General features: G+C 32.1%; 2 protein-coding genes across 3 annotated transcripts; both read right to left on the bottom strand.

Moving 5' to 3' along the window:
* Nucleotides 1-1600: 1600 nt before the first annotated feature.
* On the bottom strand, nt 1601-6521 carry HMGS (hydroxymethylglutaryl-CoA synthase / HMG-CoA synthase / 3-hydroxy-3-methylglutaryl coenzyme A synthase). Of its 2 annotated transcripts, XM_085712672.1 has the most exons (12): nt 6332-6521; nt 5849-5955; nt 5109-5241; nt 4529-4672; nt 4227-4385; nt 3902-3975; nt 3353-3428; nt 3131-3186; nt 2956-3043; nt 2701-2841; nt 2458-2607; nt 1601-2059 (listed from the first exon to the last, which is right to left on the bottom strand). In XM_085712672.1, the coding sequence occupies exons 1-12, from the start codon at nt 6401-6403 to the stop codon at nt 1847-1849; spliced, it is 1413 nt and encodes a 470-aa protein (XP_085568798.1). In that variant the 5' UTR covers nt 6404-6521; the 3' UTR covers nt 1601-1846. The 2 variants fall into 2 exon arrangements, with proteins under 2 accessions (XP_085568798.1, XP_085568797.1); XM_085712671.1 differs by having other exon boundaries at nt 2956-3186.
* Nucleotides 6522-15199: 8678 nt separating this feature from the next.
* LOC146919317 (uncharacterized) lies at nt 15200-16921 on the bottom strand. Its single transcript, XM_085710708.1, has 2 exons — nt 16829-16921; nt 15200-15835 (listed from the first exon to the last, which is right to left on the bottom strand). Exons 1-2 carry the CDS (start codon nt 16919-16921, stop codon nt 15200-15202), a joined length of 729 nt encoding a protein of 242 aa, XP_085566834.1.
* Between the last annotated feature and the right edge of the window lie 30 nt (nt 16922-16951).

Below are 16951 nucleotides of genomic sequence, written 5' to 3'. Positions count from 1 at the left end.
CTTTCGTAGTTTGGTATATTATGCGTAGGTAGTTAGGAGTGGTTTTCTGTCTTTGTATTTCTGGGGCCAGGGTTTGATGTTATGAAGATTTTGGCTTTGATTTGACATTTAATGGTTTGAGCAGTTTTAAGAGAAATGATATCTCAACAATTAGTTTCTGATAACTTTTTCTCTCATACTCACATTGTATTTGAGAGATGATATTTGTACAACTAATTTATGACAACTTTTGTGACAACATTTTCTCTCATATTCACATAAAATTTTAATTTTGATCTCTTTATTGTTTTGGTTTTCGTGTCAATATCTATTTATCTATGTAAATTCATGGTTGTACCATAAGTTATCAATCAAATGGTTGTTCAACAAATAACATATCTCTTGTATTTTTACTCTCTCTCTATCGTTTTGGTTTTTGTGTCAATACCTATATTTCTTTATATATTTTGGTTGTCCCACAAGTTATCCTAAAAAATGGTTGTTTAAATAACATTCCGCTTTTAAAAATTGATGAATGAGTATAGTTTCTCTGTCGTGTTTAATGTCTCTACTATTATGGACCATATGAAAGAGATGTCTACTCCACTTTTGCTAAATTTTGACTACATAATAACTTCTTGCGTTGGGTGAGTGCTTGCATTTTGTTATGCTCTCTTGATTTAATATTGATTTAGAGTATCAATGATGTAATAAATAAATTTTAAAAAAGGTATTCATATCGATTAAAAATTTATTTCTTATGACGAATAAGTGAGAAATTCAAAACCCACTTAAATTAGCCTAGTGTTGGTTTGAAACATTGAAGTATTCTCCTTAAGGTCTTAAATTCAATTCTCTTCAATGTTAATTTAAATGGACTAATTTATCTTCTTAAAAAAAAAGTGAGAAATTCAAACTCCTACTATTGCATATTGCAAGGTCACCAGCAAGTGATTAAATTAACTTTTGATTCATTCAAGCTTTATTTGGAACTATGAAAGAGAATGCAGAGTCTGACAAAGATAGTTAAATGCGCAGAAGGGTGGGTCCAAGGTAGGACACTTTACTTTTTGAAAGGCCAGATTTCCTAGCACCTGTGACTGTGAGCCTGTGACCACTATCACTATCTATGCCAATGGAGATATAGGGTCTGTTTGGTTCAGCTTCTGCCCAGCCAAAAGCAATTCTCTAAAGTGTCAAAAGCAATTTTAGCCAAAAACGTGTTTGGTTTGGCTTTTCAGAATTGCTTTTATCCTCCAAAAGCAATTCTCCATGAAACTACAAATCCTAGCTTCTAGCTTTTCTAGAATCAATTATAAACAGTAAATATTATATTTTATTATTACAACCTATTATTTTTCTTTATTGCCCTTTATCAATTCTCCTTCTTTATCAATTCTCCTTTAGCTATGTCTATTTTAGTAATTATACATTCAAAAGCAATTCTACATAATTGTATCCAAACATAAATCAGTTTGTTTAATCAATTCTACATAATTGTATCCAAACATAAATCAATTCTCTCAGAATCAATTCTGTCAGAATCAATTCTATCAGAATCAATTCTGTCAGAATCAATTATGTTCATATTCCAGAGCTTCACAACTATTATGAACATATATTTTCGAAATATTTCAATCATTAAAATGAAGCAAGTAACCTAAAAATATAAATTTTTGACTTCAACGTAACATTTTAAAGGGTACAATACAATATTAGAACAATTTTTTGACTCATACAATATTTGAACTGAGCAAATGCAACTGCAGAAAGCATTTGCTTTCCCTTGCAAAACCAATACAAAGACTACCCTTCACTCAATGTGGAGCTTAATTCCATTTATTGTTCGTTGCATAGATGCTAGCTATCAGTGACCATTGACAGACAAACCGTTGACTGCAGGAGTCAAATTGCTTTCACTAGATTTCGTTGCATAGAATCTACGATACATGGTATCGACTTCGGTGAGAAAGAATGTGCCTGGAGCCAAAAGGCTGCTGTCCTTGCTTGTTACATAATCCTTGGCACCATACCTATGTTCCATTAGCTTCAGTGTTTCAATGAACTTCTGTGGAGGAAACTGCAATTGAAAAAGCATGTATTCATCAAAAGACTATACAACATAGCACTCTTTTTTCATTACAATACAACATAGTACTCTGTTCCAGCATTTTAATAAACTAACATATTGACATACTATAGGAAATTTTAAAGAAACAATCTAAATCCTTTTGAGGCTTCAAAATTTTTGTAGGAGCACAACTAAAAGGAAATAGAAAAAATAATTCAAACACCAATCTGTATCTCTGTTCGTTTAGAAACTTATCAGTTGTATGTCAAAATATTTGTTAAAACAGATGTTTTCTTAGTTGCAATACATATGTATGTTTTTTGTAGTCATATATTCAATTTAATATCAAAGCTTATGAACACTTGTTGAATACTTTCATATCTGACTAGATGTTTATGGATCAATACCTCATGTCTTGACTTCAACTTTTCAGCAACATCCATCACTTGGGCAATGTTTGACAAACTAAATGGATGTTTAGTTTCACGTAATTGCAAGGAAAACATTGTGGCAGTTAGGCCACTTCCGTATGAGAATAATATCACCCTCTTACCTTCCTGAAAATTTTAAGGCGTAAATATTTATTAGAAAACAGGCAACATGGTAGCGAGAAAGCTATATATGTCATAGATAGTGGTCAGAACATTTACCAGTGAGCTATTTTTGTTGTGAAGAAGGGATGCAAATGCTGCATAGATGGACGCGGTGTACATGTTACCAACTTGCTTTGGTATCAAAGTAGATGGTTGTACCTTCTCATCGTATAGAGGCTTTGCAACTTGTTGGGATGCCTTCAAAATAAATAACATTGTACATTGTCAGCAAATATTTTCTCTGCTGTCTGATTTTAACAGAATATTTTAAATTTGAATTCACATTGTTTTTACTTATATAGAATCACATACCTTTTCAAGATCCCGGCTTTGGTAGCTCTCGTCATCGGATAAAGTTGTAAAAGGTCCAAGCTTTTCTTTGGTAACCTCATCCTTAGAGCTACAATCATAATCAATATTTAAACACCTATGCATTAACTGAATAAAAATTAAAAAGTTTTCCAGAGGATGGATAAATGATGAGAACCTGGGATTCCTCAAGAAGTCGCTGAAGACCAAACGAGCAAAACTTTTTTGCACAAGCTGCAGAAGTTAAAGTATTAAAAGAAATATACAAACCGAAATACTAAATTACAATCATCCATATCATTTTTTAGTCAGACACAAAAATATATAGAGCATATACAGGGAGCATTATTATCATTGGCAGTTACAATATTAAATACTAAATGCTTAAAGTCTGAACTACCTTGTTATAAGGAGAGTGGAATACAAAGTAGTCAGCATCAGAAAGAGAAAATTGCTTTCCCTCGTGTTTCTCATATCTGCAAAAACATAATTAGATATTTGGTCAATAAGTTATTGCTAATGTTTTAAAGACAAGATCAGTCTTAGTTAGTACAAATTTGGAAAGAGGTTTAAGGATGCACACAAATACATATAACCATTGTTGATTTGAGCTAAGTCAAAATTAGAATTATATTTTTAACAAATATATTGCTATTATACTTTATCCTAATGTACAAAGAAATCTCCATTTTCACCAAAGGACACATTGGCAGGCACCGGTTTCCGACCTCATTTAAGAATTGGAACTCGAAAATGAGTTGTATACAATAAAAAATTTCACCAAGGGCCAGGCCAGGTCAGACTCAACTTGCATCAAGACAGCGAAATGTTGAATCAACATAAGAAAAATATTAGATTATTTGAGCTGACTCATTCCACCCCCTAGTTAATTAATATTTTTCATAAAAAAATAAGTTCGTAAGAAACAAAATTGAGATTTGAGACTTACTTTTGACAGAAATTTTTAAAGCAAGTATCAAGAGCCATGAGGTAACATGTTTGTGAAAGCTTTCCGTCGACAACCTACAGCACAAAAATCATGTGGATTTAGTGCACTTGGTATCCTGAAATGCTACATGTGGATGACGTAGAAATAAAGAACAGGTATGAACAACAATGTTATCCTTCATGGCATATCAAAGCCAAATTAAAGTTGCAAGGATGCTTTGATCATCACAAGAGAAAAACAATTGGAATTTATTTTTCAAATTATATGATTCCAAAGTAAAATGTTCTGACAAGTGACAACAATGAAAATGGATTGAAAAGCTTACCGGGTATTCACTAGCAAGGTCAGGTTTGTAAAAATCATAAACATGAGCCATATGACTTCCCCTCAATTTGCTTTCAAAAGAAATAGGGGCATCAGGACCAATTAGCATAGCAATAGCAGCAGCTCCTCCGGTAGGTCGAGCAGGACCTTCAGCATAGACCTGAGAAAGTAAGCATTGATGGATCAACTCCCCAACATTGTGATAGTCATAGAATCCAGGACATGAATTTTTTAGTTCAGAATCAAGGTTTATTATTACTGAATATGGTCTAGAGGCAACATATAATTAGGAAATTATCTTACTGCGCTGTCAGTACAGACAACAAGTCCATAACGTCCATCCCATGAATTGCTCTCCACCCAATTGACACAATTGAACAAAGCGGCAGTTCCTCCATAGCAAGCATTAGTTGAATCAACACCTTCAATATCAGTATTTCCATATTTCTGTTTGTTCCAGACAAAAAAATAAATAAATATTGTATTAGAAAGCTATGTAGGTAAACTGTTTGATCAAGAAAATAATAACACAAACAGAACCAATCCAATCTGATTATTAACACTAACCACATCCTATAATATATCAGAGAGTGAAATATTAATTAATAACTTTACATGAAAACAGTCACTGGTCGCTACTACTAAGGTTACGGCATCGGGATGAAAAGAGCACGCTGCACAGCTAATTATATTTCTATTTAGCTGTGCGCTCTGTTTGATATACACAAGATTGACTGCTTAAGAGCTTGCGATCCAAGTTTAAATACTCAAAACTAAGGTTTAATCACCATGCAAATAGGTACTAAATTGACATTTAAACAATAATCAACCTACATTGACAGCGAGAATCACATATCCAAATGGTTAGACAATGAAAAGATACCTCAAAGATCTGCATCAAGAATGACTTGATGGATTTACTTTTGTCGATCACAGTTTCACTGCCGACTTCCAGACGACCAATCTGTTTAGGATCGATCTCATACTTCTCAAGAAGTGTAGAAACCACTGTCAAACTGCAGATGCAATAATAATCATCAAGAAATAAGATTAGTAAAATGATCAGTTACAAGATCGAATATAAAGCTTCAGTATGAAGTCCTATCAAACATTAAACACACATACAGCAGGTTCGTCTCACACAAGACAGTAATAAAACACTAAAACTACACCAAGACTTAAAAAAAAAAAAAAAAATCCCAGGAGTTAAAATACTTTTCACTCTAAAAGTGACAATATTTGTATTTGTTCTTAATTCAAAAATTAAAACACCTTGACAAGGTTTTAAATGGTTCAACACCATCATGAGTTGTATTTACCAAATCACCAATTTACATGTTCCTGAATGATGACAAATCAAATCAAAATGCAAAGTTTGTAATCTGTAAAACTTGCTTTAAAATCACCAAATCTCATGTGACATGCTTATCCGGTGTTTGACACGTCTCAGTGCCCGACACCAACACGACACTGGCACATGTGATTACATTGAAGTATGTCATTTTCTCAGATAGATTATTATTAGCGTCGTGTCTGGTGTCTGTGTCAGTGCTTCGTAGATGATAACTCGGAAGCAATGACAACTCCAAACATAATAAACAGCCAAAAAAACAAGAAAGAAACCTCATTGAGATGACATCTTCAACATCAGAACAAAATGACATGCAATCTTGTCCAAGTCCAATTGTATATTTCCCTTTACTCGCACCATCATGAGCCTCCAATGCTTCCTGCATCAAAAACAAAATTAAAACCTTAATTAAAAAGTGAAAAAACAAAAAGAGGTTTTAAAATAATTTCAATTAACATCACTAATCATTATAAACAGTAAACACCTTTTTTCTAATTAAAAAAAAAACATAGAAGAATGATTAATCCACATTAATATGACTGACATTAATAAATATGTTGAGTTCTTTTATTTATATATGAAAAGTTGAAAAAAAATCAGAGAACTTAGAAGCGTTAACTTTCCAGTAGAATTAATTGAATGATTAGGAAATAACGGTGGTAATATTGAATGATTAAGTACGTGATTAGCTTAATGAAGATGGAAAGAATGAAGAATCTAGAAATGATGAAAAGAAGGAAGCGGTGTTATGTTACCTGTTGAACGCAGTTAGGAGGGAAGTAGATGTCAAGAGCAAGAATTCCAACGTTCTTTGCTGCTGGTGCCATTTCTTGATTCTTTCTCTTGTTCAAAGGAAAGGAATGAATAGAGAGTTGAAGAATTGCGCTGAATGAATGAATGAATAAGAAAGAGTTGCCAAGGTGTTTGTTTGTTTGTTAATCACATGTAATGTTTAGCCAACTTTACCTCTATTTATATATAAATAAATACACCCACCATAACAATATAATAATTCTCCTAAACAAAATATGATAATTATTAACGATGGATGGTCAGAGTTCAAACCGCCCGCGTGAAAGTTTGCAATGAATATTATTTTTTGTTTGCAATAAATTATTTCATTTATCTGAAATATTTTTTTTTTGTTATGATTTAATGTTTAAAGTTCAAACTTTGATCTTTGTATGTTATCGTTTTTCCAATTATCAATTAAGTTGTGCCTACATATGACATCTAAAACAAATTTATAATTAGAGCCTTTGACAATTTTTCTCAAACAAAAATAAATCGAAAATAGTTATGACATTTTCATGATTTATATTAAAAGATTAATTTTTCTATAGTATAAAAATATCAGAAATTATTTAGAGTTTTAATTTTTGTCCGAGACTAAATTGATATTTGTAAAATTATGAAGGATGAAATTGTATTTAGGAGATAATTAGAGATAAGAAATAGCGAAGCCAGCTGGTTTGTGTTTTAAACGAACAAAAGATGGAAAAAATGCGAAATTTGTGAGTTTCCGCGAGAAATACAAAGAAGGCTCTTTTTTGTACCTGAAGTGACCTTTCTTTTTGTGTTTATTTACCAATGATTGCCATTTTGCGTGATATACCAAGAGGGTATACCACGTTATACGTGGCTACCTACCCTTGTCCTTTTCTGTTATTAATAATTAAGGTAGTAACTTCCAACCACCATATTATGTTGAGAGGTAATTTTCTTAATTTTTTCAAAATAGAAGAATTCTAACCCCTCATAAAACACTTCATTTTTATATCTCTATAAAGTATTTAATTGAGACATGTTGAGTAAAATTAAGAATTTATGTTTCATAGGTGTGTTGGCAACTATGAAGCATTCTATTTTTTTTTTTTTCATTTATTCAAATTTGCGTTAATGCATTATAAGAAAAAAAAAAACTCATTTTTTTCTCTCCAAGTTATAAGCAAAAAAGTTATAAGCAAAAAAGACCAACTTTTATCATATTTAACTATGTTATTTCAAAAAATTATATTTTCTAAAGAGAAATTAAATGTAAATTGCATTCATTTTGCCTCCCTTTCATTTTATCTATAATTAATAACCAATAAAAATTGTTCTTGCATCTTTCTATGAAACTTATTCCAATGATAACACAAGAAATTATACTACAAATTTACTATTTTTAGTTTTCTTAACATATAATAGGTGTGAAATAATTTTTTTCTTATAATTTGAGATGGAGTGAGTATTGTTGAAGTTGCATTGGAATCCAACACTATCTTGGTTAGAGTATGTGCCCGTTTGGTTCAGCTTTGAATATAATTGATTCTGAGAGAATTGATTCTGATATAATTGATTCTGACAGAATTGATTCTGAGAGAATTGATTTATGTTTGGATACAATTATGTAGAATTGATTAAACAAAATGATTTATGTTTGGATGCAATTATGTAGAATTGCTTTTGAATGTATAATTACTAAAATAGACATAGCTAAAGGAGAATTGATAAAGAATGAGAATTGATAAAGGGCAATAAAGTAAAATAACATGTTGTAATAATAAAATATGCAAACCTATACACGTTGTTCAAGGAGAATTGATTCTAGAAAAGCTAGAAGCTAGGATTTGTAGCTTCATGGAGAATTGCTTTTGGAGGACAAAAGCAATTCTAAAAAGCTGAACCAAACACGTTGTTTTTGGCTAGAATTGCTTTTGGCACTGTAGAGAATTGATTTTGGGCTAGAATTGCTTCTCAGAAGCCAAACCAAACAGGCCATATATATATGGTTAGACACCATAATTTTTTGAGCTAAATTTTTGGAGTTAGATTCAAGCTCATTTACCATTATATTAGAGTCGGGTTAAAGATTGCACTAAAGACCTACGCTAGATGTGAAGGCGAACATTGAGATTGTATTGAAGTCTCACATTATCAAGACTTTTGAAATGTTGGATGTATATACTATGTGTTAGACACTCATATTTAGAAACTCATATTTTAAGCTAACTTTTGAGAGTACCAAGATCATTTAACAAATATATCCTTTAGAAAATCTAATGAGTGAAAGGGACAATTTTACTAAGGAATTTTTTTTCTTTCTTGCGTAGCGTCGTGATTTGAGTTTTTTTATTGATTGGACCAAATATAAATGTGATAAATAAAATGTAAAAATGAAATTTATTGTCTAAAATATGTTTCAGAGTTGGATAGGGCACCCAAGTCTAATAACTACTGAAACCATTATGCTAAGTTGAGCTCTATAGTTAAATAGCTACTATCATTATAATTTAAAAAACCCATTCATACACCTATCTACGCCCTCAGGAAATGCTTGAATTAGGGAAATATTTAATCTCCCATCTTTTCATATGTTTTCAATCTTCTTGTAATGGTATGTTAATCCTAGGATTCCTCTCATATGTGTTTCATCATGTATAGAATTGTGTTTGGATAGGATAAAATCAAATTTACTCACTTATAGACAGCTGATCTTGAGTTGTCAACATCTCAAATTGTTAATTATTGCATTGACATGTGATGAGTTGGGTTTAGATGTTAATCTCTTTATCTTACTAGTCCACAATTCTCAACTTAGTATTTATGTGTGGGTTCAACTATTAAACCCTTTAAAATCAAAAAAATTACACGCCATTCCTTTTGGTTTTTTTTTACTTTACTAGTATGTCTAAACAAAATCAATAGTATAATTTATACATGTATATTATCATTATAGAATATAGAATACTAATCAATAATTCATTTTATTAAAAAAAATTATTTTATTAATTCCTTCTAAACAATCGTATTTTAGATTTGTTAAACACGTGATTATTGTCCGGACATACATATGATCTATAATTGACTGAATGATTGTCTTTTTATATATTTACTACTACCTCCGTCCGGTATAATTGACCTACTTTGGTTTTTCACACAGATTAAGAAAAGTGTATAAATAAAGAGGAAAGTGGAATATATTGTATTGGAAATGATGAAAGTTGTATTGAAAATTGAAATGAGTCAGTTATTTTGGGACACTTTTTTTTAGAAAATGGATCAGTTATTCCGGGACGGGGGGAGTATTATTTAACAAATGAATATAAAAAGATTCTGTAGAACAGAAAAGGAGTGAATCTCAAACACAGCTACCACATGCAGTGTCAAGCACTATTGAAGGGCCATTTATTTTATTTTGTGTTGCTGAATAAGGGCTATATATAGACAATGAAAAGTTCCTTTAATAACTATACTTAGGACAGTGTTGACAGGTTATGTTATTATGCTATGGCTATTCAACTTTACATGTAATGTGCCGTTACTTTGTGGGTCTTGCACCATAGCCGTACTCGTGTTCCATGCTTCCCAATTTATTTATTTATTTATTCATATGGCTTATTAGTTATTACTAATTATTCAAATGGGTACAGCCCTTAATCACTTATTATTAATAATCACTTGCCAAGCTCTTTCTTTACGTAATAATATATTTTTTATTTTAAAACAAAAAAAAAGATATAAAATGAACAAAAATGACGCCATATAAAAAAAATCCACATATATCTCTGGCATTTGCATTTCATATCGGTATTCTTTGAAGATTAATCGAAATGATAGGGATGGAATTAATTAAACAAAGAGACTGCTAAAAGTGTCTCAAGGTTATTGATTAAACAACCAAAAGAAGTAAAATTTTTAAAATGTAATTATTACTTAATAAAAAATAAAATCTTGTATTTCTAAAACAAAAATTATTTTTTGATTTTTTAAACGGTGCTTCAACAACACCAGTTAGGTTAACTAACAAGACCTGCAAAGCAAAATAGACATTGTTGGCTGCCTCCTTTAGACCGAAGATAATTAATAATACTAGTATTTAATTTCGATCTTAATGTGTAGATTGCTATATTTGAAAAATATACATTACATGCAATTCAAGACTCTAAGTTAATTGACTTGGCGGCAAGCTAGCTGCTACGTTAGAGCTTGACGCACTTAAATTAAACTTAACCCGTTGGCAATGGAGCTCTCTACTGTGACTTCACTTACCATCACACGATTGTTCATGCCTTAGTGTGCACCTTAATTGTCTTGTCTTCATTCGGATAGTTTCTTTTAGAAATATATATAAATTAGGAAATTATTATTTTTTTGAATTCAAGTTAGGATTATTGAGTTAAAAAAATTGTTAGAAATATACCTCTCTTCATAAGTTCTAGTTCAACTGACAAAAATGTTAAAATTGTTAGGTCAAACGTCGTGTTTGGGGTTCGAACTCATACCTCTTAATTATGTGAGTTTCGATGATTGTTTATCATTTCATCTATGAGAACAAAAATGAAAATCAACAATTGGTCATCAAAATTTCTAAGTGCAAGCCAAATATAGTTCATAGTTTTCGGCCGGGAATACCTTGGATTCAAAAGATTAAGGCTAGTATCGTGTTACATGTATACTTTGCGTATTCGTCGGTATAACATCTATATTTTTTTTAATCACATTTGATGAGACAAGGCATGATAATGAGTCTACATGTGGATTCCTCTAAAAAAAAAGGGTTTACAGGTAGATACAATATCCATCTTATATGTTGGTTTGTAAATTGAGTTAAATCAGCTTAAATTTTAAAATAGTATTAGAGTATATCCTAAGATCTATAAGCTCGTTTGTCATCTAATTTTTGTTATTGGACCACTCAAATTTGTGCTATCTAGGCTTTGGACGTGAGGGGCATGGTGTGACTATAGTCACACCAACCCTACCCACATCTAAAGGTCCTTTAAGTTTTTCGTTTTTTCAAAGTGATCCTTTAAGTTTCAAAAGTCCCAAACAAGTCCTTTTAGTTTTTGAATCGTTTCAAACAAGTCATTTTAGAGGATGATGGTGATTATTCAGATGATAGCAACAAAGAGCATTATCCACCATTTGTCATGCCTAAAAAGATGACCAATTTTAAGTGGGTGTTAGGAGCCAGATTTGGTACCAAAGATGAGTTCAAGGAAGCAATTACCAACTATGTTATCTACAATAGGACTTGTTTGAAACGATTCAAAAACTAAAAGGACTTGTTTGGAACTTTTGAAACTTAAAGGACCACTTTGGGAAAAACGAAAAACTTAAAGGACCTTTAGATTCATTTGACCATTAAAAAATAATAAATGAGCTTTTACAATTGTATGAGTTCAATGCTAGGCTTGATAAAGTGATTACTGAACTTTTACAATGGGTTGCATGCTTGAGTTCAACACCATCATTTACAACTTTTGATGTGGACAAATTATTGAGGATGATTGAACTTTCTCCAAATTATTTGTTATTTTTAGTATAATTTATTTTGTCAAAATTTTTAGCCTCACTAACAATTTAAATATTTATGGGTTTGTCCTTGAACAGGTAGTGTTGCGAGTCTCATATTAAATGAGACAAGGTATGGTCATGGGTTTATAAGATAAGTAGAGATAATCTTTACCCTACAAACTGTTTTTGTAAGATTAAGTTAGGTCTAACTCAAATTTTAACATCAATCTATTTATATTTTGTTGTTTTTTAATCTTCTAGTGTGGTTCCAGGTCATGTAATGTTATTATATTAGCAGGGGCGGTCTGATTAAAACTGTAACAAACATTTTCCCGTTCTAAATTCCATTACTTTGATATTAACCCGATTGAGATTATTAAAATTTGACATAATTATAAGTAAAATGAATCTAGTGATTATAATACATTCAAAGTACTCATGTATTTTTTTTTTTAAGGATCAAAGTACTCATGTATAAAAAGTAAATTTGACATAATTTTTCACTTGTCAAAAAAAAAAAAGTAAGTTTTCTCTTATAATATAGACCAAGAGGGGTCCTCGTGAGCTTAACTTAGTTGGTTTGGACAATGCATAAAATATGCAAGGTCCGGAGTTCAAATCCTGGGCACTACCAAAAAAAAAAACAAGAGGTCATATAATTTTTCTTTAAAAAAAAAAAAAAAGAGGGCATATAATTTGTTATGATACTTCACTATAGTTTTAAATTTGGAGAATGCTAACCATTGCCCTTGAAGTATTGGTTAAAGTATTAAAAAAATAAGTTTGCATCGAAAAGTGGTGTAATCATTGCTAAGAAAAAAAACTTGTATTTCCAAGACAAAGTTTCTAGTAATGGAATCCTTAACCATTACCCTTAGGCAGGGCCGTTCCTATAAAATGGAAGGTTCGACTCTCTATTTAAAACAGACTCCCGGTAACATAAAAATGCATTTTTTTGTGTAGCTAAATTTCATTAAAAAATCCGAATCAGAAGAACTTCTAAACATGAAAGGAAATAAAAAAAATAAGTGAAAGAGAAGTGAAATTTACCTAATAGTGTCGTTTGGATTTGTCACTCCTCCGTTGTGGGAAATGAGAAAATGAATTGTTTATGCAAAAAAGAAATGATTTAGGTGATTCTTTCAATGAAATAGTTTTTCAAATTCAATGATTAAGTGATTATACAAATTGAGGGTGGTTTGATAGCACCAAATTTATATACAAAAAGGAGAACTAGAGTCTAGAAAAATCTCAAACATGAACAGAAGAAAGAAAAGGAGGCAACTTCTAATTTTTTTTATTTAAGTAAGGGGTGGGTATTAAACTTAAATTTATTTTTTGAGACCTAAAGCATTTAGAAGTCTGACTTGATTAAACACCTTACACTCTCCAAGGTCCGACCCTGCCCTTAGGATACTGGTTCATTGTATATGTCCACGGTCCACAAACACAAAAGAATTTGTAGTTTTTTTTTTTTTTTTTTTACAAGTTGCAGCTATTGTTGTCACTATTGAAGTAGTAGTAGTACTAGTAATAATAATTTTGGGTGCCTCGCGGTTCACGTTGCCAATAACAAAACCTTATAGTATTTGATAGAAGTCATTAAATGATTATATTTTTCCCTCGCTTTGCACGAACGTCATATGGCTTGTGTATGTCGACGCCACGAGTGCAGCGCAGAAGCCTGCATTTGACTATTTTTATTTGGTGTTAGTTAGGTTATGATTTGGCCCTCGTGCATTTTTATTAGAACCAAATAATTGAGTTTCTTTTGGGTATTATTATTATTTTTAATTCTTGCTTCGACTCTTTAAGTAAGACTATATCATATACAAAATGCATACATCTTATTGTTCGTTTTTGGATATGTTCTGTATGTAGATCCAAAACTATGGTGAAAAGATAAGGTTTAATGTTGAACTTTGGTGCAATCCTGTTGTTATGGGAAAATCTTCAGTATCTATATCTTGCGTCCTCATACTAGTCACGGGTAGGGATGGAAATGGGCTAGGCCGGGTCGGGCTTTGTAAGGCCTAAGTCTGGCCTGCTTCAAAAATTATAGGCCTGAGCCTGACCTATTATCCGTCATAGGCTCATTTTTAAGGCCTGACCTGACCTTTTTAAAGGCCTGATGAAGCCTGAAAGCCTATTTAAAAGCTTATTTTACACTAAAGTCTAGCAACATCTATAAGCCTACTACTAAATAGGCCAAAACATATGAAGGTCTGAAACACACGAATATGTCTGCTACTAAATAACGAAATCTTACAAATGTCTAATCACACAACTATATGTGGTACTAAATAACCAAATCATATGAAGGGTTGAGTTTATGAAAAAATATTCCACAATATCAATGAGGAAAGATATATTATATATAAAAAGCTTAATAGGCCAGTCTGACAGGCTTAATAGGCTTTTTTTCTAAGCCTTAACCTGAACTATTTAAGTAAATAGGCTTTATATAAAGCTTGAGCCTGACCTTTTTATTAAACGAGCTGGGCCGAGTTAGGCTTTAAATAGGCTAGGCCGTAGGCCCCTGTCGGGCGGCCTAGCCCGTTCCCACCCCTAGTCACGGGGTCTCGTTCCTATCATTTTATGGACCTTAGGCGTAGTTTGAGAAAATGACCCCTTAGATAATACTTCATAATATTTTTCTTGATAAACGATGAATGTCACACGCATTAATTATGGCGGTTGAATTCTAAACTACTCCTGTTGGCACCCCAAGTAACCATAATAAAATGTTTTGAAATCCAAAATATGCTACATCCTAAAACATCGTATGTCAAAAACACCTCATCCTTTGTATTATTAATAATAACAACAAAAAAAGTTGGTGGGTTAAACCAAACCCAACAAAGCTAAGTAAAACGATATGTAGGAATATAACTAGGATATATAGATCACCATTGAGAATCTACAATTGTTTTACAAAATATCAACAAAAAAAAAATCTTCACTTTTATCAGAAAGTCATAAGATTGCGGTTTCTTCAAGCATTTTGAGTTGCAAAACTATTTCAAATGTCTTCGATACCTCAAATCTATTTTTCACAAAAGTAATTGCTATATAAACAACAATAAAAAAATAGTTGATTCTTGATCAAATAATTTGTTGTAATAAATATTATGTAATTTAAATATATTATGAATTCTGGATCAAATAATATAATGTGTTCAATTCTTGATAATTTGTATTTTTTTTTTTGAACAAGCCAAAATGAAATATAACTCAACAAAAGTGGCTCATCCCGCACAAGGTGTGCTGAGAAGAACGACCCAAAAGATTACAACGTTATGAGTCTGTTGCCAGTAAGTGCAACTAAAAACCAGAAAAGACTACTCCCTAACACCCATACATAATAAAGGGTTCCGCCACCAGTCGTTATAACTGAAAGCTGAGGTGAGTAGCTTAGATTTTAACCATACAAAGGACAAAAACTTAACACACTCTAATAGGTTAACCAGATCCTGAATTGTGTTCTTAAAAATCCTGTTATTTCTCTCCTTCCAAAGGACCCAAACAGTAGCATGCCAAATAACCTTAAGGTAGGCGTAAGTAAACTGAGGTAAACCAGCATAGTGACCAAAATGATGAAAATGAACAGCAACCAGCTCAGGAGGAATGAAAGAAATACCAACCCAATTATAAATGAGATACCACAAGCTACCAAAGATGTTGCATTGGAAAAGAACGTGAGTCGCCAACTCCGGGCAGCCGCAACCACCAACACAAGCGTTGTCAGCTGGCTGAAGAACGCTTCTACGTATCAAATTGTCTTTTGTTGGCAATCTGTTGTGAAGAAGTCTCCACACAAAAACCGACACCTTCAACGGGACTTGCTTCAGCCAAACCATATCAGACATACCCTGCTCCATAGGTGAATCAGATGATGTGAGATACTGATAGGTCCCACGAACAGTGTAACCGTTGATGGGATCGGGAACCCATCGCCACCTGTCAAGAACGTCTACCTGCAAAACAATGTCATTGATAATAATTTGTATTATGTCTCTTTAAATTGTCATTTTCATTTATGTCATTTTAATAGTTTATGTCACTGTTTTGAAAAAACTAGTTAATCACAATTTTGATTTTAAAATCCGAAATACAAGAAATAAGCTTCGAATTATAAAATTCAAACCAAAAAAATGATCAATTGAAGACGCTTGAGAAGTGAGTAGGGTGATAAAAGAAATTCCAAAAAAATAAAATAAAGGTCAGTTGAACTTAAGTCTGTTAGAGTTTGGAGTTTTTGAAGTAGATTTGCAAAAAAAAAAAAAAAAAAAGATGTTCGGCTTAAGTCTGTTTTGGCCTTTTTATACGTTTTACTATATATGCTCCCATAAAATGAAGCTTTAATATATACACCCCCTCCCTACAAAAAAAATGTCGGGCCCCCTACAGGGCTGGGCCCTAGGTTGTCGCACCCCTAGCCTATGCTCAGGGCTGGCCCTTAGTCGAGAACCCTCATACATATCCTTGATTGCTCAATATAAGCCACCCTAAGATCTTTATTTTCGAGGGCTTTCCACAAAATCTCTCTAGGCACTCTATCACATGTTTCTTGGGTACCTCTATAATTTGTGTAATTTTGTATATCCTCTTTGTTCTTAAAGATTGGCACTAAAGTGATTCTTCTCCACTCATTTGTTTTGACCTCATAATCTCGTTTAAAAGCTTGATGAGCCACCTAATACCTATGTCTCCAAGACTGATTCACACTTCAATAGATATGTTGTATGTCCCAACTACCTTTTATTACTTATCTTTTTTTAGCATTTTTTTACCCCGTGTTCTTGAATCTGAATTCTAGTTTGATCAGGGATGTAATACCAAGAAAGAAATGGCAATCAGGGAGGACATAATGTTGTCAAATTAGGATCATATATTATGCATTGGAGTCATGAAGGATAAACGGAGAACACTGTTGATCCCTTTTTACTAAGGAAAAAAAACTAGCCTACGTTTAAAATTTCTGCCAAAGCAATCCCTCTATATATAATTCTCCCAAGTCCAAACAAATCTCGTACTCTTACATCCATAGAGTATTCATCCATTCTAATTGAAATAAAACAAAACAAAAAAAA

The sequence above is a fragment of the Medicago sativa genome, chromosome 5 (genome assembly GCF_051527215.1).
Source record: "Medicago sativa cultivar Bolivia chromosome 5, Bolivia_mono, whole genome shotgun sequence".
NCBI lineage: Eukaryota > Viridiplantae > Streptophyta > Magnoliopsida > Fabales > Fabaceae > Medicago > Medicago sativa.
The sequence above is the reverse complement of the archived record's forward strand: the minus strand, read 5'-3'. Positions and strand labels throughout refer to the sequence as shown.

Excerpts from the sequence above, each read along its gene's own strand:
- HMGS (XM_085712671.1), bottom strand. The coding sequence starts at position 6,403 with ATGGCACCAGCAGCAAAGAACGTTGGAATTCTTGCTCTTGACATCTAC. Across the intron at positions 5,242-5,848 it reads GAAGATGTCATCTCAATGAG|TTTGACAGTGGTTTCTACAC; the intron begins GTTTCTTTCTTG and ends TTGCATCTGCAG. Across the intron at positions 4,673-5,108 it reads TCTTGATGCAGATCTTTGAG|AAATATGGAAATACTGATAT; the intron begins GTATCTTTTCAT and ends TGGAACAAACAG.
- LOC146919317 (XM_085710708.1), bottom strand. The coding sequence starts at position 16,921 with ATGGATGAATACTCTATGGATGTAAGAGTACGAGATTTGTTTGGACTT. Across the intron at positions 15,836-16,828 it reads CTTTGGCAGAAATTTTAAAC|GTAGACGTTCTTGACAGGTG; the intron begins GTAGGCTAGTTT and ends ATTGTTTTGCAG.